Consider the following 27,724-nt stretch of genomic DNA (forward strand, 5'->3'; position numbering starts at 1 on the left):
GTGAATTATCGTAGAGCAAACACTTATGTCATCTTCATCCAGGTGAAGAAACCTGCCATCGCGATGGATCAATTTCAAAATATTAAGTGAAAAAAGTTACAAGAGAATACATAAAAAATAATACTTCCATAAAGCTTAAAAATTCTGCCAGCCCTTTTAAAAGCTCCATGTACCTCATCCCAGTCGTAGCCCCTTCCTTTCCTCCCAGAGCAATCACTGTCCTAATTTGTATAGTAATCCCTTCCTTGGATTTCTTTATGGTTTTATACCTCAACTGTGGATCCTTAGATATTATAGTTTAGTCTTGAGTTATTATGTGCAACTTTTTATATATTTGTTTTCCATTTCTGTTGCCTCTTCTGTGAATTGCCTGCTTATATCTTATGTCAAATTTTCTTATCGGGGCCGGGCGCGGTGGCTCAAGCCTGTAATCCCAGCACTTTGGGAGGCCGAGACGGGCGGATCACGAGGTCGGGAGATCGAGACCATCCTGGTTAACACGGTGGAACCCCGTCTCTACTAAAAAATACAAAAAACTAGCTGGGCGAGGTGGCGGGCACCTGTAGTCCCAGCTACTCGGGAGGCTGAGGCAGGAGAATGGCGTAAACCCGGGAGGCGGAGCTTGCAGTGAGCTGAGATCCGGCCACTGCACACCAGCCTGGGTGACAGAGCGAGACTCCGTCTCAAAAAAAAAAAAAAAAAAAAAAAAAAAAAAAAAAAAATTTCTTATCGGTTTATACAAGTTCTGTGCATATCATGGATACCAGTTGTTGATTATATGCGTTGCAGGTCTCTTCTCCCAGTTTGTGACTTGTCTTTTCATCTTTCTCATGAGTTTTGATACATAGAGTTTTTAAAAAGTGTAGTTTAACTTAGACAAACTTTTGCTTAGAAAGTCCTTCCCTATGTTGAGATTAAAAGATATTTCAAGACTACTGTAACAAAAGCTTAATTGCAAAAGACGTAAACAGGCACCTCACAGAAAAGGAAACACATATGACCAGTAAACATATTAGAGATGGGCACTTTCATTAGTGATCAAAGAAATACAAATCAAGACCACAATGAGATGAAATCATATACCCATGCTATTGGCAAAATTTGAAAAGCCTGGTGGACCAAGTGTTGGAGAGATTGTGAATTCACAGGAACTCTGATATACCACTGACAGGAATGTACTTTGGTGCGCTTTAAAAAACGTTTTGGCAATTCCTTTCGTAGATACACACCCAAGATAAACTCTTGACCTTGTGCAGCAAGAGACACGTACAACAATGTTTGTAGCAACACTGTCCATGATAGAAAAAACAAAACTAGAAACAACTCAGATTTCCATCAGCAGGAGAGTAGATTAAAATGCAGTTTTGGAATTATACGGCGGTAAAAAAAAAAAAAAAGAATAAACAATAGGGTGAATCTTAGGAATATATTTAGTGAAAACAATTACCCAAGGGTTATGTGTAGCAAGATATCTTTTTCCTTTTTTGTGTGTGTGTGTGAGCAATAAAGCTTTTTAATCACCTGGGTGCAGGTGGGCTGTGTTCGAAAAGAGAGTTAGCGAAGGGAGATAAGGGTGGGGCTGTTTTATGGGATTTGGGTAGGTAAAGGAAAATTACAGTCAAAGAGGGGTTGTTCTCTGGCAGGCAGGAGTGGGGGTTACAAGGTGCTCAGTGTGGGAGATTTTTGAGCCAGGATGAGCCAGGAAAAGGAATTTCACAAGGTAATGTCATCGCTTAAGGCAAGGACAGGCCGTTTTCACTTCTTTTGTGGTGGAATGTCATCAGTTAAGGCGGGGCAGGGCATTTGTACTTCTTTTGTGATTCTTCAGTTACTTCAGGCCATCTGGGCAGACGTGCAAGTCACAGGGGATGCGATGGCTTGGCTTGGGCTCAGGGGCGTGACATTCCTGCCTTCTTATATTAATAAGAAAAATAAAGCAAAATAGTGTTGAAGTGTTGGGGTGGCGAAAATTTTGGGGGCGGTGGTATGGAGAGAGAATGGGTGATGTTTCTCAGGGCTGCTTCAAGCAAGATTAGGGGCGGCGTGGGAACCTAGAGTGGAAGAGATTAAGCTGAAGGAAGATTTTGTGGTAAGGGGTGATACTGTGGGGTCGTTAGAAGAAACATTTGTCGTATAGAACGATTGGTGATGGCTTGGATGCAGTTTTGTATGAATTGAAAAACTAAACGGAAGACACAAGGTCTGAATAAGAAAAGGAGAGAAAACAGGTATTAAAGAACTAAGAATTGAGAGGACCTAGGACATCTAATTGGAGTGCTTAAGGAGGCTCAGCATAGCCTTGCTAGCAAAGATTATTTATTTACTTTAAGAGGAAATTTAGAGTGGCGGTGGTTTGGGATAGCACTAGGAGATACCAGCTGTGATGGCTTGGAGAAACTGTAAACTAGCAGTGTAAACTAGCAGTGTAAACACGAGCAGAGCATTTATGAGTAGTTGAGAATGGTGAATAGGAGTATGACTAGACAGAAGACAGTAGGGATGAAAGTTTTTTGGGGTGCAGTTTAAGTTGGTCTGGTGTCTGGAATGAGACTGGGACCTAATAAAAAGGAGTGTCCACACAGGAGCTCAAATGGGCTGTAACCCGTAGCATTCCGAGGACAGGCCTGAATTCTGAGAAAGGAAAGTGGTAAAAGTATTATCTAGTCCTTTTTAAGTTGGTGGCTGAGCTTGGTGAGGTGTGTTTTTAAAAGACTATTAGTCTGTTCTACCTTTCTTGAAGACTGAGGACGGTAAAAGATATAAAGGGTTCACTGAATACTAAGAGCCTGAGAAACTGCTTGGGTCATTTGACTATTAAGGGCTGGTCCGTTATCAGACTCTATAGAGGTAGGAAGGCCAAATTGAGGAATTATGTCTGACAGAAGGGAAGAAATGACCGCGGTGTCGTTCTCAGACCCTGTGGGAAAGGCCTCTACTTATCCAGTGGAAGTGTCTACCTAGACCAAGAGGTATTATAGTTTTCTGACATATGAGTAAAGTCAATTTGCCAGTCCTGGGCAGGAGCAAATCCCCGGGCTTGATGTGTAGGAGAGGGAGGGGGCCTGAACAATCCCTGAGGGGTAGTAGAATAGCAGATGGAACACTGAGAAGTGATCTCCTTGAGGATAGATTTCCATGATGGAAAGGAAATGAGAGGTTCTAAAAGACAGGCTAGCGGCTTGCAACCTACATGGAAGAGGTTATGAAATGACGACAGAATAGAATGGGCCTGTGAGGCTGGAAGGAGATAATTTCCTTGGTCTAAGAACTATTTGCCTTGTGTGGGAAGAGATTGATAGGTGGAAGTTTCAGCGGGGGGCGGGAGGGAGTAGGTGGGAGTGGCCGATGTGAAGGAGGAAAACTGCCCTGAGGGATAGAAGTTGGAAGCTAGCTGCTTTTTTAGCAAACTTATCAGCATAAGCATTGTCCTGAGCGGTGGTTGGGGAAGAAAATAGATTTTGGAAGTTATGAGAACTGTAAAAAGTTGAGCATAGTTTGTGATTTTTAGGGCCTCTAACAGTATTAAAGCAGTGGCAGCCACTGCACGCAGACGTGAGGGCTAGGCTGAAACAGTAAGGTCAAGTAGTTTGGACGGAAAGACTACAGGACGCAGTCCCGGCTCTTGTCTAAGAATTCTGTCTGCACTAACCATGCCTAGGAAGGAAAGGAGTTGTTGTTTTGTAGAAGGGATTGGGGTTTGGGAGATTAGCCGAACACGATCAGCAGGGAGAGCACATGTGTTTTTATGAGAATTTTGCCAAGATACGTAACAGATGAGGAAGAAATTTGGGCTTGACTGAAGTAATGGGGTTGTCCTTGAGGTCTTGCAGCAGTAGAGCCTAGGTAATTTGCTGAGCCTGATGGGTGTCAGGGTCAGTCTAAGTGAAAGCAAAGAGAGGCTGGGATGAAGGATGCAGGGGTATAGTGAAAAAAACATCTTTAAGATCAAGAACGGAATAGTGAGTTGTGGAGGAAGGTATTGAGGACAAAAGAGTGTACAGGTTGGGCTCCACAGGGTGGATAGCAAAACAGTTTGGTTGATAAGGTGCAGATCTTGAACTAATCTGTAACACTTGTCTGGTTTTAGAACAGGTAAAATGGGGAAATTGTAAGGAGAGTTTATAGGTTTTAGAAGCCCATGCTGTAGCAGGCGAGTGATAACAGGCTTTAATCCTTTTAAAGCATGCTGTGGGATAGGATATTGACGTTGAGTGGGGTAAGAGTGATTAGGTTTTAATGAGATGGTTAGGGGTGCATGATCAGTCACCAAGGAGGGAGTAGAGGTATCCTATACTTGTGGGTTGAGGTGGGGGATACGAGGGGAAGACACAAAGGAGGCTTTGGGTTGGGGAGAGGGGCGGCAATGAGATGTGGCTGTAGTTCAGGAACAGTCAGGGAAGCAGCTAATTTGGTTAAAATGTCTTGGCCTACTAAGGGAACTGGACAGGTGGGGATAACTAAAAAGGAGTGCATAAAAGAATGTTGCCCAAGTTGGCACTAGAGTTGGGGAATTTTAAGAGGTTTAGAAGCCTGGCCGTCAATACCCACAACAGTTATGGAGGCAAGGGAAACAGGACCTTGAAAAGAAGGTAATGTGGAATAGGTAGCCTCCGTATTGATTAAGAAGGGGACGGACTTACCCTCGACTGTAAGAGTTACCCAAAGCGTCTGTGATGGTCCAGGAGGCTTCCGAGGAGATGTGGCAGCGTCAGTCTTCAGCCGCTAAGCCAAGAAGGTCTGGAAAGGAGTCGGTCAGAGAGCCTTGGGCCAGAGCTCCAGGGGCTCTGGGAGTGGCTGTTGGGCAAGTTGGACAGTCCGATTTCTAGTGGGGTCCCACACAGATGGGACACGGCTTTGGAGGAATCCTGGGCTGTAGGCATTCCTTGGCCCAGTGGCCAGATTTCTGGCACTTATAGCAAGCTCCTGGGGGAGGAGGTTCTGGAGGAATCCCTGGCAGCTGCCGTTCAGGCATTTGGAGTTGTGTGCTGGAGATGTGACTGGGGTTTGTCTCACAGTGGAGGCAAGGAATTGCAACTCAGAAATAAGTTGCTACTTGGCTGCCTCTTCTCTATTATTGTACACCTTGAAGGCGAGGTTCATTAAGTCCTGTTGTGGGGTTTGAGGGCCGGAATTTAATTTTTGGAGTTTTATTTAATGTCAGGAGCAGACTGGGTAATAAAATGTATATTAAGAATAAGACGGCGTTGTGACCTTTTAGGGTCTGGGGCTGAAAAGCGTCTCGGAGTTGCTGCTAAACAGGCCATGAACTGGGCTAACTTTTTAAAAAAATTTGATGAAAAAGAGCCTAAACGCTAACTGATTTAGGAGGGTTCGGATAAAGAAAAAGGAACATTAATCTTGACTATGCCTTTAGCTCTAGCCACTTTTTTAAGAGGAAATTGCTGGACAGGTTGGGGAGGGCTAGTCGCGGAACGAAACTGTAAGCCAGACCGAGTGTGAGGAGGGGAGGTGATAAAAGGATTATAGGGTGGGGGAGCAGAGACTGAGGAAAAATTGGGACCTAGCTGGGCCTGGCGAGGAGGGAAGAGGTCAGATGGGTCTGTAGAAAAGGAAGACTGGAAAGACTCAGCGACGCTTGGGGTTGGGACTGAGGGGACAGGCGGGAGGGAAAGAAGGAAGATTTGGGACGAGTCGCATTGGGAACAGAGACTAGGGGGGAACCGATGTGTAAAAGAATGCCTGGACGTCAGGCATCTCAGACCGTTTGCCCATTTTAAGACAACAATTATTTAGATCTTGTAGAATGGAAAAATCTAAAGTGCCGTTTTCTGGCTATTTGGAACTACTGTCGAGTTTGTATTGGAGTTAAGCAGCATTATAGAAGAAAATAAGGCGTTTAGGTTTTAGGTCAGGTGTGAGTTGAAGAGGTTTTAAGTTCTTGAGAACACAGGCTAAGGCAGAAGAAGGAGGAATGGAGAGTGGAAGGTTGCCCATAGTGAAGGAGGCAAGCCAAGATAGAGAGTAGAGACACAGAGAGGAGGAGTTCGGGGGTTCTTGCCCTCCAGAAAAGCGGGAAAGGGGTCGGGGCATGGAAGTAAGGGATTGCGGCGCAAAAATAAGAGGTTGGGGCACAAAAATAAGGTCGGGGCGCAAAAATAAGAGGTTGAGGTGCAAAAATAAGAGGTCGGGGTGCTTGCCCTTCCCCCAGAAAAGCAGAGAAGGGGAAGAAACAGGGAGAGAAGGGGATCAGGGTGCTTGCCCCTCCCCCAGAAAAGTGGGACTTGCCGCTAAGGGTGAAGGACCAAGGCAGGCATCCCTGCAGCGTGGTCAGACACCTCTGAAACGTGGGTGAGTAATCAGAGAGGCGTCCCTGCAATGATTAAACACCAAGGGAAGGCTGCCTTCCCCAGTCCGTGACCGGCGCTGGCGTTTTGGGTCCATGGGATAAAACGTGTCTCCTTTGTCTCTACCAGAAAATGAAAGGAATTTAAATTAAGAGAAGGGAGAGATTGAAGGGTCACGCTAAGATTCAAAGGAGAAAGAGGTTGAGGGATAGTGAGAGAGGTTGGAGAAGAGAGTAAAAAGAGGCCGCTTACCCGATTTAAAATTGGTGAGGTGTTCCTTGGGCTGATGGGTCTGAGGACCCGAGGTTGTAGGTGGATCTTTCTCACGGAACAAAGAGCAGGACAGGGGATTGATCTCCCAAGGGAGGTCCCTGATCCGAGTCACGGCACCAAAATGTCATGTGCGTCCGTGTGAAGAGACCACCAAACAGGCTTTGTGTGAGCAATGAAGCTTTTTAATCCCCTGGGTGCAGGCGGGCTGAGTCCGAAAAGAGAATCAACCAAGATATATTTTTTCTGTTTAACTTATTTGAGATATAATTCACATACTATATAATTCAACCTACAATTCAGTGGTTTTTAGTGTATTTCTAGAGTTGTGCAGCCACCACTATTAATTTCAGAACATTTGCATCATCCCTAAAAAGAACCCTGTACTCATTAGCAGTTACTCCCTATTCACCCTCCCCCTGTTAACCCTCCACAAAGCCCTGGAAACCAATGATTAATCTTCTGTTGCTATGGATTTACCTGTTGTGGACATTTCATAGAATTGGAATCATATAATACGTGGTCTTTTATGACTGGCTTCTTTCATTCAGCATAGCATTTTCAAGGTACATCCATGTTGTAGCATGCTTCAGTACTTCATTCCTTTTTATGGCTGAACAATATTCCATTGTACACGATTTGTATGAATATATTGCAGTTTCATTCCAGCACCACTTGTTGAAAAGACTATTCTTTCTCTATTGAATTGTCTTGGTACCTTTGTTGAAAATCACATGACCATAGGTGTAAGAATATGTTTCTGGACTCTCAGTCTGTTCCATTGACTCCTATTGCTATCCTTGTGTCAATACTACACTTTTTTTATTACTATGGTTTTGTAATAAGTTTTCGTACATTCATGGATATCATTTGCTGATATTTCATTGAAGACTTTTGCAATGAAAATGAATGAACAATATTCGTGAACACTGATTGGTAGTTTTCCTGTTTCTCTGCCTTCGTTGGGTTTTGTTAATCTGGGTAATGCTGGCTACAAAATGTGTTGCTTGTCTTTTGTTATCTGGAAGAGATCTTGTAGATTTGGGCTTGTAGATTCCTTTCACAGGTTTAAAAAAAAAAAGAAAAAACTACAAATTCAATGTCTTCAGTAGTTACAGGGTTATTCTGGTTATCTGTTTCATCCTGGGCGAGTTCTGGCAATTTGTAGCTTTTGAGGAATTGGTCAGTTTTATCTGAGTTGTTGTATGTATAGAATGGAATTGTTCATAATATTTCTATGGTGTTTCTTTTAATGTTCGTGTGTTCTATAGTGATAACTTCCCCTGTTTCGTTAGTAATATTGATAATTTATGCCCTTTTGTTTTTGTTTTTCTGTGTTGCTAGAGGTTTATCAATTTTATTGATCCTTTCAAAGAACCAGCTTTTGATTTCATTGACTTGTCTCTTTTAGTGAATTCTAGTTTCAATCCATTATGGTCAGGTAACATACTCTGTATGATTTTAATTCTTTCGAATTTGTTACTGTTTGTTTTATGGCCCAAGAGCTGGTCTTTCTTGGTACATGTTTCACGTGCACCTAAGAAGAATGTACGTTTCATTATTGTCGGTAGAGTGTTCTCTAGATGTCAGTTAGCTCTGGTTGTTTGATGGTGTTGCTCAGTCCTTCCACATTCTTGTCACTACCTTTTCTCCACCCTCTTCAACGAGGTCATTTCATACATATGTAATACAGTTGGATTGCTTTGTCACACTCTGCATTTCATTCTGGGATCCTCTGATTTTTTTTTTTTTTTAATTGCATGCATTAGGGTTCACTCTTTGTGGCTGGTGTGGTGGCTCACTCCTGTAGTCCTGAAACTTTGAGAAGCAGTGGGGAGGATCGCTTGAGCCCAGGAGTTTGAGACCAGACTGCACAACAATAGTGAGACCCTGTCTATACAAAATAAATAAATAAAAAGTTAAAAGATTAAAAAATAAAGATTCACTCTTTGTGTTGTAAAGTTCTGTCGGTGTTGACAAACACATAGTGTCATGTTTTCACCATTATCGTATCATACAGAATAGTTTCTCTGCCCTAAAAATTGCCCTGTGCTTCACCTACTCAGTTCACCACCTGCTTCCCCCAAACCTCTGGCAACCGCTGATCATTTTCCTGTTTCTGTTTTTCTAGAAGGTCATAAAATTGGAGTTATACAGTATGTAACCTTTTCACACTGGCTTTTTTTCACTTAGCATTATGCATTTAAGGTTCCCCCATGTCTTTTGATGGCTTGATACTTTGTTTTTTTTATTGCTGAACAATGTTCCATTTATGAACTATTGCAGTTTATTTATGCATTCACCTTTTGAAGGGCATCATCATTGCTTCCAGCTTTTGGCAATCAAGAATAAAGCTGTAAACATTAGGGTGCAGGTTTTGTGTGGACATAGATTTTCAACTCAGTTGAGCAAATACCCAGCAGTGCAATTATTGGATCACATGTAAGACTGTGATTAGCTTTGTAAGAAACTGCCAGGTTTCTTACAACGTGACTGCTTGTGCATTCCCATCAGCAATGATGAGAGTTCCTGCTGCCTCTGCATCCTTGTCAGCATTTTTTTTGTTCTCTTTTTTGAAATGGAGTCTCACTCTGTTGCCCAGGCTGGAGTGCAGTGGTGCGATTTCGGCATACTGCAACCTCTGCCTCCCAGGTTCAACCAACTCTCCTGCCTCAGCCTCCTGAGTAGCTGGGAGTACAGGTGTGCGCCACCATGCCCAGCTAACTTTTGTACTTTTAGTAGAGACAGGGTTTTGCCATGTTAGCTAGGCTAGTCTCGAACTCCTGACTTCAGGTGATCCACCCACCTCGGCCTCCCAGAGTGCTGGGATTACAGGCATGAGCCATTGCAATCGGCCCTTGTCAGCATTTGATGTTGTCAGTTGTTTTTATTTTAACCACTCTGGTAGGTATGTAGTGTTATTTTGTTGTTTTAATTTGTAATTTCCAAATAATAAATGTTGTTGAACATCTTTTCATATGCTTATTTACCATCTGTGTATCTTCTTTGGTAAGCTTTCTGTTCAGATCTTTTGATTGTTTTTGATTGAGCTGTTGTCTTGTTACTGAGTTTTATGAGTTTTGTTTGTTTGAGACAGGGTTTCTCTTCGTCACCCAGGCTGGAGTGCAGTGGTGCGATCACAGTTCACTGCAGCCTCGAACTCCTGGGCCCAAGTGATCCTTCCCACCTCAGCCTCCCGAGTAGCCAGGAATACAGGTGTGCACCATGCCTGGCGGTTTTTGTGTTTTTCTTGTAGAGATGAGCTTTTGCCATGTTGCCCAGGCGGGTCTTGAACTCGTGGGCTGAAGTGATCTCCCCACCTCAGCCTTCCAGATCCTGTTGGGATTACAGGTGTGAGTCACCGTGCCCAGTGTTCTTTATATAATTTGTATACAAGTACTTCATCAGATATGTGTTTTGAAAATATTTTCTGTCACTCAGTTGCCTGTCTTTTCATTGACTTAATAGTATCTTTTGCAGGGCAGCTAATTTTGATAAAATCCAATCTATTTTTTTTATTTCATGGGTTGTGCTTTCCAAACCCATTCATTTGGTTTTGCTTTGGGCTTAGGATATTAAACAGCCTCTTCTAGGAACTTTCAGTTTCAACCCTTTTATTTATTTATTTTTGAGATGGAGTCTCACCCTGTTGCCCAGGCTGAAGTGCAGGGGCACCATCTCAGCTCACTGCAACCTCTGGCTCCTGAGTTTAAAAGATTCACCTGCCTCAGCCTCCCAATTAGCTGGCATTACAGGCATGCACCACCACACCCAGCTAATTTTTTGTGTGTGTTTTAGTAGAGACTGGGTTTCACCATGTTGGCCAGGCTGGTCTTAAACTCCTCACCTCAGGTGATCTGCCTGCCTTGGCCTCCCAAAGTGCTGCGATTACAGGCGTGAGCCACTGCACCTGGCCAAGTTTCAACCCTTTTCGATTTAAGAAACTTTGCTTATGAAACTTCGTTACATTTGCATAGCTAGGACCCTGGCCTTCTTTATACTTTGTAGACTGAAGCTGTGTTCTGGTTCTTTAAATTGGGTGAAATGAAGCTCCTGAGTAGGGTGATTCGGACCCACTGAAGACCAGATATGTTTCAATAAATGTGCCTACTGGATTTCTCTCTATGCCCACAGGATGAACTACAGGAAGACAGGGGTGGGGGATTCTGAGATCATAGAATCTGAGGTCATAGAATTTTATTTGTGCATTAGTGTGGACAAAGATTTTGGCAGTTGAAATGGGAAAAGAGGGTGGATATGAGCGTGATTATGAGGAAGGAAATGGCAGGGTTTGAAATTAGAGTTAGTGTGAAGGTAATGATATTGGTTATCTCTAGATTGTGTGGCTAAGAAAAGGCAGAGTGCTAGGAGTTCAAGTGGGAGGAAGTAGGGAGAGGTACTTACATTTGTGGTAGTAGTAGTCTTCAAGGTTATATCAGAATGGCAAGGGCATCTCATCAGCTGTGGTATTAGAGTAGATATACCCTTATTAGGTATGGAACTGTTAAAAGCATAATTACAAAGATACAGGCATTAGTGTACTTAAAGCACTGGCATGGAGTCACGTTGACTGGGCCTAGGGAAATGGTTTATAGTAATCTCAGTTTTGGTGTATCCCATTAATTTGGATTTTGTGTAACCTGAATTACAAGATTGCTTGAAATGAAACTACTTAATGCCTTAATTCCCCCAGTAGCTGACTTGTAGACAAGGATTTAAATGCAAGTATTTTGTTTTGGAGGTTATCCTTGGAAAAGCCAGTAGGGGAGTGGGAAGTGAGATAGGAGAGGGGAGACAGCAAAGATTGCAAATACAAGATTTGTTATCAACCAGGTACTGATTTTTTCACAGCATTCCCACTGAGAAACTCCAGGAGCAAATGTAAAACTTGTGTCTTATAGTTATAGTCCTTTAGGGGAAAGGTAGGTGGAGTATTTATATACCATCTCTTTCAATCATTGATTAAGATTTTTTCAGGAGGTGGTAGATCTACACGTCAGGCGTGCCACGCAGGGAACAAAATGGACTCGAGGATAGAGAAAGCCCTCAGGTGCTGTCAGGCCAGTGTACCTGGTAGGGGCTAGGGGATATAGGGACACTCTTTTGACTCCTTCCTTAATACCTTGCCATGCAGTTCCGGGATTTTCAATTTATTTCCTTTAAGACATTATTAGAAACATTTCCGCCTTAAATGAGCCATTCTAGCAGCATGTTAGGACTGGCTCCGGATGCCCTTTTTGGAACATTAAATTGTGAGTCATGGAAGAGTGGCCCATGTCAACAGACATTTCCTTGCCAGCCTTATACTTGACCTCCAAGTTCAGCACTCTCAAGATCCAGGTATGTTCTTCCAGTTCTTGCCAGTACATCTCATCATATCATACTGTGTTGGTGGATCAGTGCTTTCATCAAAAGGAGGGCCAGTACCTCCCTATTCTGACAATGCCTGGTTGTTAGCCTACAAGCAGTGAGGGAGGTAGGCACATATCTCCAGGAGGGTAGGCATCTTTGGAGGCAGGCATCCCAGCTGAGACCTCTGCATAGTTTTTAGTCGGGGGAGACCGCCCTCTTGTAGTAAGAGGAAGAAAGCTGCTTCTGGCCTGGGGGGTTCAGAAGAATCTTGTCAGGACTGTGAATTCAGTTTTGTAATTTGCTTGCTTTCACAGTAGGAACTTGAGTCTAATTTTTAGCACAGTCTGTCTGCAGGCAAAGAAATGCAGATGCTGGCAACTAGAAACTGGACAGTTAGACCTTCATGTAGCCTGGTGATGGATTAAAGGCTGCGCCTGTTCAGTCAACAGATAATATCAGTGTTATGGCTCCTGTTGAGTAACACAGTTTTCTTAGCATCAGTTTGGTGTACAGGTCCATTCTAACACTTGGGGAACACTGTGTGCTGGGAATTGTTCTCAGCATTTGCTGTGAGTCCTCACAACAATCTGTGAGGAGGGTACTCGTGATTTATACATGATGAATCCGAGATTCAGAAGGATTAAGTAATCTTTCCAGTGTTGGAGCTAGTATTTTTAGTTTAATTGACTAAAACACACATTCTTTTTTTTTTTTTTGAGACGGAGTCTCGCTCTGTCACCCAGGCTGGAGTGCAGTGGTCGGGTCTCGGCTCACTGCAAGCTCCGCCTCCCGGGTTCACGCCATTCTCCTGCCTCAGCCTCCCGAGTATCTGGGACTACAGGCGCCCGCCACCTCGCCCGGCTAGTTTTTTTTGTATTTTTTAGTAGAGACGGGGTTTCACCGTGTTAGCCAGGATGGTCTCGATCTCCTGACCTCGTGATCCGCCCGTCTCGGCCTCCCAAAGTGCTGGGATTACAGGCTTGAGCCACCGCGCCTGGCCACACGCATTCTTTTGTTACTCCACATTGCTTTCCAAAAGGTATCCCCTTTATGTCCATTTGACAAATGATGAACTTGAGATGCAGAAATTGAGTGACAAGGTGAGTTTCAAGGCTAAAGAAAACTATTGTTAGAATTCAGGATGCCAACTGTTTTGCCGTTGAATATCATACTGAACAAATAGCTAAATTTAATACTGGCTGGTTTTGAATGTTTACTGTTTTTAAAATTCTGTTACATGGTCTGTCACAAGGTTTCTCAGCCTCAGCACTATTGCTGTTTTGGACTGGATGATTCTTTGTTGTGGAATACTCTCCAGTGCATTGTAGAATGTTGAGCGGTGTCCCTGACCTCTGTCTACTAGATGCCAGTAGCACCCTCCCAGTTGTGACAACCAAAACTGACTGTAGATATTGCTAAATGTCCCATGGGGGCAAAATTGTCCCTGGTTGAGAACCAGGCCAATCTCTAAAGGTGATTGTGTTATGACAGAACTCACCTAGAGTAATTCAGAAATGTGTTTTGTGAGCAGGGGGTTATGTTGCTTTAAAGTGTGGTGGAAAGAACATGAGCTTTGGAATCTCTTGGCCCTGCCACTTATCAGTCCCTGTATCTTTGATTAAGTAATTTGTCTTTTCTGAGCGTTTGTTTCTTCATTTGTAAAATGGGCATTATATCTACCTGATAGGGTTTTGGTGATTAAGCTGGAGGATGATACAAGTGGAAGAATGAGGGGAAAAAAAGGAGAAAAATGATCTGTAGTAGAAGAAAGTGAAGGAAAGATACAGAAGGCAGTTGTCAAGAGAAGGAGTGAAAGGCACATTGGGAAGATCTAAGATGGCAGGTGAACGAACCACATCTACCCTCTTCCCACACTCTAGTCCCAGGTCGCTGAGTCTGGAAGAAAGCTCTGAACAGGGCTGAGCACGGTGGCTCACACCTGTAATCTCAGCACTTTGGGAGGCTGAGGTGGGTGGATCACTTGAGACTGGGAGTTTGAGACCAGCCCGGCTAACATGGTGAAACTCCATCTCTACTAAAAATAAAAAAATTAGGCAGGCATGGTGGCGTGTACCTGTAATCCCAGCTACTCGGGAGGCTGAAGCACAAGAATTGCTTGAACCTGGGAGTTGGAGGTTGCAGCGAGCTGAGATCGTGCCACTGCACTCCAGCCTGGGCGACAGAGTGAGACTCAGTCTCAAAAAAAAAAAAAAAAAGAAAGCTCTGAAGAGTTTATTTTCTCTCTTTCTCTCTTTCTCTCTCTTTCTCTCTTTCTCTCTCTCTCTCTCTGTCTCTCTCCCCTCTTCTTTCTTTCTGTTTAATTGAACTTACAGTGCCACATGGCTGGGGAGGCCTCAGAATCATGGTGGGAGGTGAAAGGCACTTCTTACATGGCAGCAGCAAGAGAAAATGAGGAAGAAGCAAAAGCGGAAACCCCTGATAAACCCATCAGATCTCATGAGACTTACTCACTGTCACGAGAATAGCACAGGAAAGACCAGCCCCCATGATTCAGTTACCTCTCTCCCACAACACATGGAAATTCTGGGAGATACAATTCAAGTTGAGATTTGGATGGGGACACAGCCAAACCATATCAGGGATTAATACCTGATTTCTTTAATATGAAATTGAATATTCATATATATTTTATGTATAAGCTAACTGTTCTTATGTCCTTTATTACAGCCTTTCATTATATTTATTTTCTAAATTATATTTAGTAACATGTTTATCGATATAAAACAGTAGAGATATGGGAAGTTACTTCAACTAATCCAGGACTCTGCAGAGAAAATAAAGTTAGAAGTAAGACAGCCCCATATTTTTAGCACAGTAAGCAATTGTATGAGCTCATGTAAGTATTGATTTATAATATTTTAGAAGCTATCAAATAAAAGGACGGTGGTTTATCTTTTTCTGAATCAGGCTTCCAGTTTATTTTTACTGATACTCTGTTAAAATGTGCATTTGCGACTTGGTTTCCTGTACCTCTTCACAATAGAATGATTAGCACTTGATTGAATTGTCAAATTATACAGTGGTTTATTGTATCTTTCTTTGTCTCTAGGATGATTGAGGAAAGTGGGAACAAGCGGAAGACCATGGCAGAGAAGAGGCAGCTGTTCATAGAAATGCGTGAGTCTTGAGTCCTTGTTCGTATGTGCAGGAATGTTTGTGTGTGTGTGTGTTTTTTTTTTTTTTTTAAATCAAGTCATAGTTTTAATCAGTTACAAGTTTTAAGCTTTAAAGAGGGAAGAATGGGAGTAAAATAATCATGGAGTTGAAGGACCCCAAGCCAAAGCATATATTTTAATAGAATTGACTTGCTTTCTTAGGCAAGGCCATAAATAATAAGGTAGAAATGTTACCTAGAGTGCCTGTGATTTTGTACCATGCCAGTCAATTTAGATCTCTTGCTGTAACTCCATTGTTACTGTGAGCTTGCAGGTGGTGATTAATACATTATATAAATTACCTTCCACTAGATACCAGTTCTGAGACAGAGAGGACTAAGTGTTAGGGCAACACCTAGAGATATTGGAAAACTAAAAAGAATGAATGTGTATTTTGATATATTTTTAACTTTAAATATTCTGTTAAAAATTACATTGTTTTATACAGTTCAAACAGAGAGAAGAAGATGGCTAAGAGAGGTGGGGTGGTTCCCAATTCTTGCAGGATTGTTTTGCTCTGTGACTGCTTGTCTATGTGACCATGACCATGTGACCTTGACCAACTCAAGGTCGCATCTGCTGGACCTCAAATTCCTTTGCCATGAAATAGGGGATATTGGTCTGGACCAGTGATTACGAAACCTTTCAAAAGTACTGTACTGTTTTTTTCCCAGCGAAATCTTACAGGGACCCTTAACATAAGAGTATTATAAAATTGGTAGTGCTTGGTTGAAGCAGGAGAGGGGAGAAAGGGCCAGCCTGAGATAGCCTCTAAGGTCCTTGCAGAATTCTAGAATTCTGCATATCGCAGTATGAAAATCAGTGGGTAAAAGTCTCCGAAGACCCAACTGTCAACTTATTTGATATCTTTAGGGTCTTGGTAATGGTAGGCAGAGTTTGACTCAGGTAAGCCGTGTGTTGTCCTGTTAGTCATAGGCTGGATAACTATTTGTTAGAGGTGGTAAAGAAGAAATTTCGGCATTGGATAGGTAGCCGAACTGGGTGATCATTAAGGACTTTTGTAGTTCTGAGCTTCTAATGGCTAGTAATCCAAGCCAGACACCTTGGAGTCACTTCCCTCCACCTCACCTTCTACCTCCAAAGAAATCAGAAGGCATCTGAATTTTACTATGTACATGAGTCTGATTCTGTTCATCACACCACAGCAGCTTTGAGTCCAGCTTTGCAGTTAGACTGCTCAGTTTGGGTCTTGGCTGCCTCACTTCCTGACTTAGGCAAGTTAACTTAATCTCTCTGGGCCTCTGTTTCCTCATCCATAAAGCTAGAATTGTTGTGAAGATTAAATGAGATAATGTGAATAAAGCACTTGGCACAATGCCTGACACATACGTAAGTATGAAGTAAGTAGTACATACTTAATATGGATGGTTGTATTTATTACTAATTTTTTTTAATTGTTGGTACTTTTCTGAACTAAAGCAATAATTTCCTGATCCCTTTTTCCAGTCTTGACCCTCTCAAATCTGCTGTCTATGATCAGCTACCAGATTGAATTATATACATCTGTGCTACTTTTTTTTTTTTTTTTTTTTTTTTGAGAGGGAGTTTCACTCAGCCATCCAGGCGGGAGTGCAGTGGCTCGATCTCGGCTCACTGCAACCTCCACCTCCTGGGTTCAAGTGATTCTCATGCCTCAGCCTCCTGAGTAGCTGGGATTACAGGTGCCCACCACCATGCCTGGCTAATTTTTGTATTTTTAGTAGAGACGGGGTTTCACCGTGTTGGCAGGGCTGGTCTCAAACTCCTGACCTCAAGTGATCCGCCTGTCTTGGCCTCCCAAAGTGCTGGGATTACAGGTGTGAGCCACTGTGCTTGGCCTAAATCTGTGCTGCTACTTTGCTTACATTCCTTTACTTGCTTCTCATCACTTTAATGGGAAGGACCCCACTCCTAAGATTGCCAAACAAGGCCCTTCTGGCCCCTTTTTTGCTCTGCCCAGTAGTTCCCAATTTTTCCATCACATGCCTTGCATGTTACTTCCCAGCAATACTGAATTGGCTTTCCTGCAGATCATGTGGTTTCATGCCTTTGTGCCTCTGCGCAATACCATTGCCTCCACCACCCAGCACACTGCTCCTGCCTGCCCTTCAAAACTCAGCATAGGGGTCATCTTTTCCCTTCAACTTTTAGTGCATTTATTGAGGATCTTCTGTGCTCCAGGCACTATTCTGGGTGCTAGGGCCACAAAGGAGAACAAAACACAGTCCCTGACGTCACTTCATGAAATGTCCATGTTAGTAAAGGGAAGCAGACAAAATAGGAAACCAAATACATAGACACAGTAATTCCTGATACTAAGAAGAGGCTGGGGTGCCTTAAGTAAATATACATGGGCATGCTGGCATGATGGGGTGGAGATCTGAAGTAGTCCTGCGAAGAACTGGGTTTACTTCTTTGTGAATGTTACTACTCTTACACAGATACCTCATATGAATTATCCTCTGACTTAAGGATAACAGTCAGTCTGGGAGACGTTTGGTGAGTGTGACTTCTTGAGTCTCCTCTATTTCTTCACAGGAGGAATTGCATGGGTGACTATAATATCTGCTGCTGGAAACCCCACCCCCTCATTTCCAGCAATGTCAACCAGAAACTCCAGCATAACTACTTTCTGTCGATGCCAGAATCACCTTTTTCCAGCCATTATTCAGTTGTATCATTTAGTATGTTGATTTTAGTATGTCAATTTTGAATCTAGTACTCTTTCTCAACTCCTATTAGTCTTAATGGTTATAGATTTCTACTTAGGTAGGTAACTGTACCATTTTCTTCTTTTTCTTTGAGACTGTGTCTTGCTCTGTCGCTCAGGCTGGAGTGTGAAGGTATGATCACAGCTCACTGCAGGCTCCATCTCCAAGGCTCAACTGATCCTCCCGCCTCAACCTTCTGGGTATCTGAGACTACAGGCATGTGCCAACAGGCCTGGCTAATTTTCTTGTTTTTTTGTAGCGATGGGTTCACACTATGGTGCCCAGGCTGGCTGGTCGCGAACTCCTGGGCTCAAGTGATCCTCCCACCTCGACCTCCCAAAGCGCTGGGATTACAGGTATGAACTACCGTGCCCGGCCAGTAACTATACCATTTTTAAAGAAAGACAATTTGGACTCTTCCTTTTGTAATTGTAATCCTTATACCCTTTTTTTGACCTTGTGTACTGGTTAGGGCCGCAGATATTATATTGAAAAGTAGGAAGGATGGCTGGGCACGGTGGCTCATGCCTGTAATCCCAGCACTTTGGGAGGCCGAGGTGAGTAGATCATGAGGTCAGGAGTTTGAGACCATCCTGGCTAACATGGTGAAACCCTGTCTCTACTAAAAATACAAAAAAATTACCTGGACGTGCTAGTAGGTGCTATAGTCCCAGCTACTTGGGAGGCTGAGGCAGGAGAATGGCGTGAACCTGGGAGGCGGAGCTTGCAGTGAACGGAGATCACGCCATCGCACTCTAGCCTAGGCAACAGAGCGAGACTCCGACTCAAAAAAAAAAAAAAAAAAAAGAAAAGTAGGAAGGATAGCAGGGGCATCCTTGTCTTGTTTTTTATTTTCATGGGAATGTTTCTAGTATTTCTATTATTTCTCTATTTCTAATATTTCACTTTTAAGTGTGATGATTGCTACAGGTTAACCTGATAAAGGTGAAGGAAGTAATATGTCCTAATTTGCCAGGAATCATTATCATTATTTTCTTAAGTCATAACTGAATTTTTTTTTTTTTTTTTGAGATGGAGTCTTGCTCTGTCGCCCAGGCTGGAGTGCAGTGGTACGATCTCGGCTCACTGCAAGCTCCGCCTCCTGGGTTCACGCCTTTCTCCTGCCTCAGCCTCCTGAGTAGCTGGGACTACAGGCGCCCGCCACCACGCCCCGCTAATTTTTTTGTATTTTTAGTAGAGACGGGGTTTCACCGTGTTAGCCAGGATGGTCTCGATCTCCTGACCTCGTGATCTGCCCGCCTCGGCCTCCCAAAGTGCTGGGATTACAGGCGTGAACCACTGTGCCCAGCCTTGAATATTGGATTTTATCAGATGTTCTCTGCTTCCCTTGAGAGGAATGTATTTCCTCTTCACTCTGTTCATACAGTGCTGGGGCCAGCCATCTTTTTCTTAAAGAGCCAGAAAGTAAATATTTTAGGATTTGCAGGCTGTATGATGAGTTCTTTGTCAAGCTACTCAACTTTGCCATTGTAGCATAAAAGCAGTTGTAATAATTTATTAATTTAAGTAGTTTATGTTTTTTTAACCTTAGCGTTCAGAATATTTCCTTTTGGAGCTCTTTTTGAAAAAAATAATTGTAACGTTTAGATTCAGGGGGTACATGTGCAGGTTTGTTACATAGTTTGTATTTTTCAACCTTGTGTTACCTTTACTGTTATGACTTTATATAATGTCCTTAAGCCTTTATGTTTTTAGACAGTATTTTTACATTTTCTGTTATGAACAGCAATGAAATTAGTTTATTCTTTCTTTGCTTAATATTTTCTCTTTTAGACTCTAAGCAACATGAGAATAAGGATCACATCTGTTTATCATGGTGGTGCCTCGATAAATATTTATTAACAGAAGAATGGAATATATTCCATAGAAATAAATGGGTAGTTTATGGTTCTTACATAATCTAAGAAAAATGAAAGGTGACAGGTGAGAAGAGTGATCCTCAACTCTGGTGCTAAAGCGAAAGTTCTCCAGTTGATTGTGCAGAGTACTTGATACCAGGCCTCCAATGCTCAGAGATTCTGATTTTATTTTGTCTTTTCTAAAGTTTGCCAATTTTATTGGCAAAGGACTGACTTTTAGCTTTACTGATCCTCTTTGTATATCTTTGTTCTCTGCCTCATTTGTGCTATTTTCATCTTCCTATTTAGGCAATTCTGTTATTTTTCTAACAACTTATGTTGGGTTACTAAGGCCATTTGTTTTCAGCCTTTTTTTTCTTATGTAAGCATTTAAGAATAAACTTTCCTGTGATTGTTTTTTTGCATCCCAAGTGTTCTGATATTTACTATTTTTCATGATCAGTTCTCTATATCCTCTAATTTTTATTATTAATTACTTAGAAATATCTTTTTATTGATTGGTTGGTTGGTTGATTGACTGATTGATAGAGACAGGGTATTGCTGTGTTGCCCAGGCTGGTCTTGAGCTCCGAAGCTCAAGCGATCCTCCCACCTTGGCCTCCCAAAGTGCTGGGATTACAAGCGTGGGCCACCACACCCGACTGGAGTATCTTTTTAAATTTGAAAGTAAATGTTTTAGTGAAAAAAACCTGTATAGCTTAATTGGGATTTGGGTCAGGAAATGAGGGAAGATCTGGAATCTTTGAATTTGTTAATTGATGTTTTGTGTTTTTTCCAAATATTGCATGAGTACTTGAAAATAATGTGTATGATTTCTGCATTATTTAGATGAAGCTTGTTGTATATTTCATTAAAATCTTTTTTGTCCTTGGTGATTTGATTGCTTGATCTTAATCACTGAAAGATGTTAAATATTTCTGCTTTGATCAAGAGTGTTAAATTTTTCTCTGTACTTTTGTTAGCTTTCAAAACTTTAATTCTTGAATGCATGCACCTTTAAAATGTTATGTCTACCTAGGAAAGTGAATCCTTTATCCTTACATAGTTACCCTCTTTTTCTAGTAATGCTTTTGATGCATTTAAGTCTATTTTTAGCATATTGATAGAGCTAATGTTGGCTTGCTTTCAGTTAGCATACTTAGTACAGTATGTATCTTTTCATTCTTTTACTTAAAAAATTTCTTAATTCTTACGTTTTTGTCTCTTATAAGTAGCATAAGCTAGAATGGTTTTTAAAAAAACAATATGACAGTCTTTGCCTTGTCACTGAAGAGTTTATTTTGTCTAGCTTTTAAGAGTCAAATTCTGTAAAATATTTGAAGAGGTTTATTTGAAGCTAAATGTAGTGACCATGGCCCGTGACAGAGCCCTCGGGAGGTCCTGAGACCTCCCAAGGTGGTCGGGGTGCAGCTTGGTTTTATACATTTTAAGGAGGCATGAGACTAAAATCAAACATATTTAAGAAACATATTGGTTTGGTCCAGAAAGGCAGAACAACTTGAAGGGGTTGGGGGCTTCTAGCTTATAGGTAGATTTAAAAGTTTTCTGGTTAAAAATTGGTTGAATTTATCCAAAGACCTGGGATCAATAGAAAGGAATGTCTGGATTGCAATAAGAGGTTATGGAGACCGAAGTTTTCTCACACAGATGAAGCCTCCTGGTAGCAGACTGCAGAGAAAACAGGTTGTAATATGTTTTTTTTTGCTTTTTTTTTTTTTTTTTTGAGACGGAGTCTCACTCTGTCACCCAGCCTGGAGTGCAATGGTGCGATCTCGGCTCACTGCAATCTCCACCTCCTGGTTTCAAGCGATTCTCCTGTCTCAGCCTCCCAAGTAGCTGGGATTACAGGCGGCTGCCACTAGGCCTGGCTAATTTTTGTATTTTTAGTAGAGATTGGGTTTCACCATGTTGGTCAGGCTGGTCTCAAATTCCTGACCTCAGGTAATCCATCCGCCTCGGCCTCCCAAAGTGCTGGGATTACAGCATGAGCCACTGTGCTCGGCCAATATGTTTCTTATTAGGCTTAGAGTCTGTGTTGTTATTAATGCCTGAGAGGTACGGTGACGCATGATCCCAACTTCCTATCATGGCCTGAAACAGTCTCCCAGGTTAAATTGTAAAAGAGCCCAGGCTGAGGAGGAAGTTCATTCAGATGGTTGGGGGGCCTTAGAGTTTTATTTTTGGTTTACATATTCATCATATTTTATGCTTCAATTTTGTCCTTTTTTTGATGTGTTCCTTCCTTCTTTCCCCGTCTTAGAGGAACTGAGCTTGCTTTCTTCCTTCCATCCCATTGTTTCCCTCTACTTGGTTGTGAGTTATATGTTTTTCTGTTCTTTATCCTGGAAATATTGACATCAATTAAAATATAGCTTATCAATATTTGTAACTTTTTTCAAATATGAGGGTATTGGAATATTTTTAGGTACCCCTTAATGAAATTTATACCATTTTTAGTATTATCTTTTTTAAGGGCCAGGCGCAGTGGCTCATGCCTGTAATTCCAGTACTTTGGGAGGCCAAGGCAGGTGGATTGCTTGAGCCTAGAAGTTTGAGACCAGCCTGGGCAACATGGCGAAACCCTGTCTCTAGAAAAGTACAAAAATTAGCCGGGTGTGGTGGCATGTTTTTGTAGTCCTAGCTACTTGGGAGGCTGATAGGTGGAAGGATTGCCTGAGCCTGGGAAGTCAACGTTACAGTGAGCTGAGATTGTGAAACTATACTCTAATGCCAGGGTGAGTGAGACCCTGTTTAAAAAAAAGAAAAAAGATATCTTTTTTATCCTACATATTAGATTTTGTTATTATTTTGTATAATCTAATCCATTTAGTTATTTCTTTCTTTTTTTTTTTTTTTTTTTCTTCTTTTTTTGAGATGGAGTCTTGCTCTGTTGCCCAGGCTGGAGTGCAATATCTCAATCTCAGCTCAAGCAGTTCTCGTGCCTCATTCTTTCACACGCGTGCACCACCACAACCCAGCTAATTTTTGTATTACTAATAGAGATGGGGTTTCGCTAAGTTGGCCAGCCAGGTCTCAAACTCCTGACCTCAAGTGATCTGCTCACCTCAGCCTCCCAACGTGCTGGGATTACAAGCGTGAGCCACTGTGTCCGGCCATTTAGTTACCACTTCTTTGCTTGGCTGTTATTCTTATTTTTGTTAAATTCAGATAAATGTAAATCTAAATCAAGGTGGAGAAAGGCTTGTGCCCTCAGCATTTCCCTTTGTGGGATGCTTTCTCTTTTTTTCCTAGTTCACCCACTGAGAGAGTCATCCTTACAGTGTTCAGTGGTCTTGGTTGTATTTATATCTTCCTCTCTGATGGGACCTCTGGCCTCCTCTCTGTCCCCCAGGGTTTTTATTCTTACTGCAAAGAAAAAGATAACGAAATCATTTGTGTTAGTTATTTGGACCAATAATCTGTTGAAAAATTTCTTACTTTTTACTTTGTTATTTTTGATGTAGAATTTTGCTTTGTCGCCCAGGCTGGAGTGCAATGGTACAATCCCGGCCCACTGAAGCCTCCGCTTTCGCCTCCAGGGTTCAAGTGATTATCCTGTCTCTCGAGTAGCTGGGATTACAGGTGCTCACCACCACGCCCAGCTAATTTTTGTATTTTTAGTAGAGATGGGATTTCACCATGTTGGCCAGGCTGGTCTCGAATTCCTGACCTCAGGTGATTCAGCCGCTTTGGCCTCCCAAAGTACTGGGATTACAGGCATGAGCTACCGCACCCAGCCAAAAATTTTTTCAATCATAAATGGTTGTGAAAAATTTCAGACAATTTAACATTAGATTACACTTACATCTTCTAGCTCTATAATCTCTTCTCCCTTCTTCCTTTTTTCTTCCTCATTCCTCCTCTCCCCATTTGCATTGCTTTTTAAACAAAATACATTTACTTCCTGTGTCTTCCATGGATTTGTTACAGGAAAGGGGTCCTGTTCCAGACCCCGAGAGAGGGTTCTTGGATCTCGCGCAAGAAAGAATTCTTGGCGCATCCATAAAGTGAAAGCAAGTTTATTAAGGAAGTAGAGGAATAGGCCGGGCGCGCTGGCTCAAGCCTGTAATCCCAGCACTTTGGGAGGCCGAGACAGGCGGATCATGAGATCAGGAGATCGCGACCATCCTGCCTAACACGGTGAAACCCCGTCTCTATTAAAACTACAAAAAATTAGCTGGGCGTGGTGGTGGGCGCCTGTAGTCCCAGCTACTTGAGAGGCCGAGGCAGGAAAATGGCGTGAACCAGGGAGGTGGAGTTTGCAGTGAGCCAAGATCGAACCACTCCAGCCTGGGAGACAGAGCAAGACTCTGTCTCAAAAAAAAAAAAAAAAAAAAAAAAGAGCTGCTGGTTGCCCGTTTTTATGGTTATTTCTTGACGATGCTAAACAAGAGGTGAGTTATTCATGCCTCCCTTTTTTAGACTATATAGAGTAACTTCCTGATGTTGCCATGTCATCTGTAAACTGTCATGGCCCTGGTGGGAGTGTAGCAGTGAGGATGACCAGAGGTCACTCTTCTCACCATCTTGGTTTTGGTGGGTTTTAGCCAGCTTCTTTACTGCAACCCGTTTTATCAGCAAGGTCTTTATGACCAGTATCTTGTGCTGAACTCTTATCTCATCCTGTGACTTAGAATGCCTTAAACATCTGGGAATGCAGCCCAGCCGTCTTGGCCGCATTTTACCCAGCCCCTAGGTAGGATGAGGTTGCTCTGGTTCAGATACCTCTGACAGATTGGCTGAGCACCTCCCTCAAATCCCATGGCTTCCTGGAACACAGTGTGGAGTCCTCTGCCCTACCTGAAGAATCCTAAAAGCATGGGTGTGTTATACACAGAATACTAAAAGGAGGTGGCTTCTCCACTACTTTGATTGTCCTCCTCTGTCAGTTTTCTTTGCTAACGTCCAAAATTGTATCTGCAGTTTGTCTAACCTTTTCATTTTGTATATTTTTAAGAGAAAGTAGATGAGAGTTTTTTGCACTAGCAACACAACTTCCCAATTTTAACATATTTATTCACTCAGTAACTATTTCAGGTGCTAGTTTTATTGTGTTCTAGTTAGCATTGAACAGTGAACAGAAACAACAACAAATGGTCTTTGCCTTCATGTAACTTCGTTTCCTGGAAGTGGCAGTGCAGTAGGAGCCACATGGGGGAAGCACTGGGGTCCAGGAGGGATCTGGGAGAAGCCATGCCCAGGATGAGTTGGTCTGAGGAGGTGAAGGAAAGACTGGGGCAGCCGTACTTGTGAAGGCCCCGAGATGAGACAGCTGAGTGCAGTTGGGTGATTCTGTGCAGTCCAGACTGATTGGAGTTGGTTGTGAGGTGAAATTTGAAGAGAGTGCCTGAGCCGTACCTTTTGTTGAGCTGGGTAGTACTGTGTTGTGTTTCTTGAACCTAACTTGATTATAAAACTCTACTGGGGCCAGGCATGGTGGCTCACACCTGTAATCCCAGCACTTTTGGAAGCTGAGGCAGGCGAGATTGCTTGAGGTCAGGAGTTCGAGACCAGCCCGACCAACATGGTGAAACCCCGTCTCTACTAAAAATACAAAATTAGTCAGGTGTGGTGGCACACACCTGTAATCCCAGCTACTCAGGAGGCTGAGGCAGGAGCATTGCTTGAACCCGGGAGGTGGAGGTTGCAGTGAGCCGAGCTCACGCCACTTCACTCCAACCTGGGTGACAGAGTGAGACTCTGTCTGAAAACAAAAACAAAACCCAAAAACACTCTGTTGGGGCACTTGTTGAAAATGAAGATTCCAGGCCAGGCATGGTGGCTCACGCCTGTAATCTCAGCACTTTGGAAGGGCAAGGGAGGCAAATCCATTGAGTTCAGGAGTTCAGGACCAGCCTGGGCAACATAGTGAAACCCCATCTCTGTAAAAAATACAAAAATTAGCTGGGTGTGGTGGCACACACCTGTGGTCCCAGCTACTCGGGAGGCTGAGGTGAATCATCTGAGCCTGAGAGGTCAAACCTGCAGTGAACCGAGATCGCGCCACTGCACTCCAGCCTGGGCAACGTGGTGAGACCCTGTCTGGAAAAAAAAAAAAAAAGTGTCCCAGGGTTTCTCGCTGGAGATTTTGTTTCAGGAAGTTTATCTGCAGTGGGACCTGGAATTTTATACATTAGCATAGTGTCAGGCAATGCTTATGATCAGATGATACTAATTAAACCCTGGAATCATATGATCTTCACTGTGATTGGAGTTAGCAGATTTAGCCTCATATCCTGCCTTCTGCTCTCAATACACACACACACACACGTGCACAGGCGTGCCAAATTGGCTGTTTCTTATCTCACTTTTATTATTTATATCTTTTTACTCATAAAAAGACTTTGAAGTTGATCTGGCTTCTACATTTGTCATTTTTCTAAAACTTTTCCCTTGTCTGGAAATCAAAGGAATATTTGCAGTGCACTAAAATCTCATCTGAGGTTGCGTTTTTCTTCAACATTTTAACAGAGTAGAGCTGTATCCTTTTTCATGAAAGCATAATTACACGAAATATAGGAAGCTGTCAGTGGGAATCAGCTTTGGGCCAATATCTCAAATAAGAAGTATTTTAGTAGTTGTGGAGTTTTGCAAGGAGTAGTTGCCAGGCATGGTCGGCTTATGCCTGTAATCCCAGCTACTCAGGATGCCGAAGTGGGAGGATCACTTGAGCTCAGGAGTTTGAGATCAGCCTTAAAATAAAATAAAATAAAAGCTATCCTTTGTGGCACTAGATGAGGACTTTCCTTCTAAGAAAAGAGGAAAGATGATTGCTCCAGAAAAAGGTAGACATATGGGAGGTTTTAGAACCTGATTAGTAGAATATTGGCACAATATAATTTTAATAAGATTCTAAGGCTATTGTTTGTATCTAACTATTTACAAATTATTTTGGGATTTGCAGTGCTATTAGATTTCTGAAACACTGTTGTGGCACGGCTCCCTAGAGTTTCTGAATTGTGTGCCATCCTATTAATCTCTGTATCTTTTTTCCACTGGGCTTTAGGGTGATGTACGTTCATAAGGAACAATGGCAAAGGAAAGCAGAGTGACCCTTGATTATTATTATTTTTTTTTTGAAATGGAGTCTTGCTCTGTCGCCCAGGCTGGAGTGCAGTGGTGAGATCTTGGCTCACTGCAAGCTCCGCCTCCTGGGTTCACGCCATTCTCCGGCCTCAGCCTCCCAAGTAGCTGGGATTACAGGCGCCCACCACCACACCGGGCTAATTTTTTTGTATTTTTTAGTAGAGACGGGGTTTCACTGTGTTAGCCAGGATGGTTTCGATCTCCTGACCTCGTGATCCGCCCGTCTCGGCCTCCCAAAGTGCTGGGATTACAGGCGTGAGCCACCACTCCCGGCCGACCCTTGATTCTTGACTGTACCTGAAACTTCAGTGTAGAGATTTCTGGCAAACTTGGCTGGAACATATGGAGCTTACATTTTCCCAAAGTATTACAGTTATCTTTGGACTTCTGTGATATTTGCTGTATTTCATCTTTTGCGGTACCCAAATCTGTCACTGCACTGGAGAGTGAGTCTGAAGAGAGGCAGTTAGTTACACCAGGTGCACTGACTTTTTCCTATAGTTACTTTTCCATGAGCAAACATGGCCTAGTAATTGCCTTGCAGTCTGATCAATCATTAGTAACCTTTCTGTTCATCTGTTGGGGATGGAGCTTTCCTTTCCTAGTTGTTCACATTTGTTTTCTTAGTATTTCCCATAAAAATATTTCACAGAAATAAATATCTAGACATTAAAACTACTCATGGTAATGTAATGACAGGTTATGTATTGAATGCCCTTGAATCTTTGTCACCATTCTTTCTTTAAATCATTAGTTTTTTACTAATTAATATTTAATGGTTCCAATTTAGGTTGAGATAGTGATATATTAAGAAGCTAAATAGTAAAAGAAAACAGAACTGAATAAATTTAACAAAGGAAGTGTAAAACTTATACTCTGAATATTACAGAGCATTGTTGAAAGAAATTAAGGAAGACCTAAATAAATGAAAAGACATTCTGTGT

At 42.4% G+C, this 27,724-nt stretch overlaps 1 protein-coding gene across 50 annotated transcripts in view; it reads left to right on the plus strand.

Annotated features, from left to right (window-relative positions):
- DTNB (dystrobrevin beta) overlaps positions 1-27,724 on the plus strand; it is a 302,620-nt gene that overhangs the window by 12,344 nt on the left and 262,552 nt on the right. For 32 of the 50 annotated variants that reach the window (XR_012422597.1, XM_074012198.1, XM_074012189.1 and 29 more), the window contains one exon: positions 14,998-15,065. Coding sequence is in view for 36 of the 50 variants with exons in the window: in XM_074012198.1 (XP_073868299.1) it covers positions 14,999-15,065 (67 nt within the window). In the remaining 14 variants the exon portion in view is untranslated. Of the gene's footprint in view, positions 1-14,997; positions 15,066-18,073; positions 18,171-27,724 lie in introns of all 50 variants that reach the window. The other 18 variants (XR_010580546.2, XR_012422596.1, XM_065527315.2 and 15 more) reach the window with 1 other exon arrangement.

Source organism: Macaca fascicularis, chromosome 13 (genome assembly GCF_037993035.2).
Source record: "Macaca fascicularis isolate 582-1 chromosome 13, T2T-MFA8v1.1".
Lineage (NCBI taxonomy): Eukaryota > Metazoa > Chordata > Mammalia > Primates > Cercopithecidae > Macaca > Macaca fascicularis.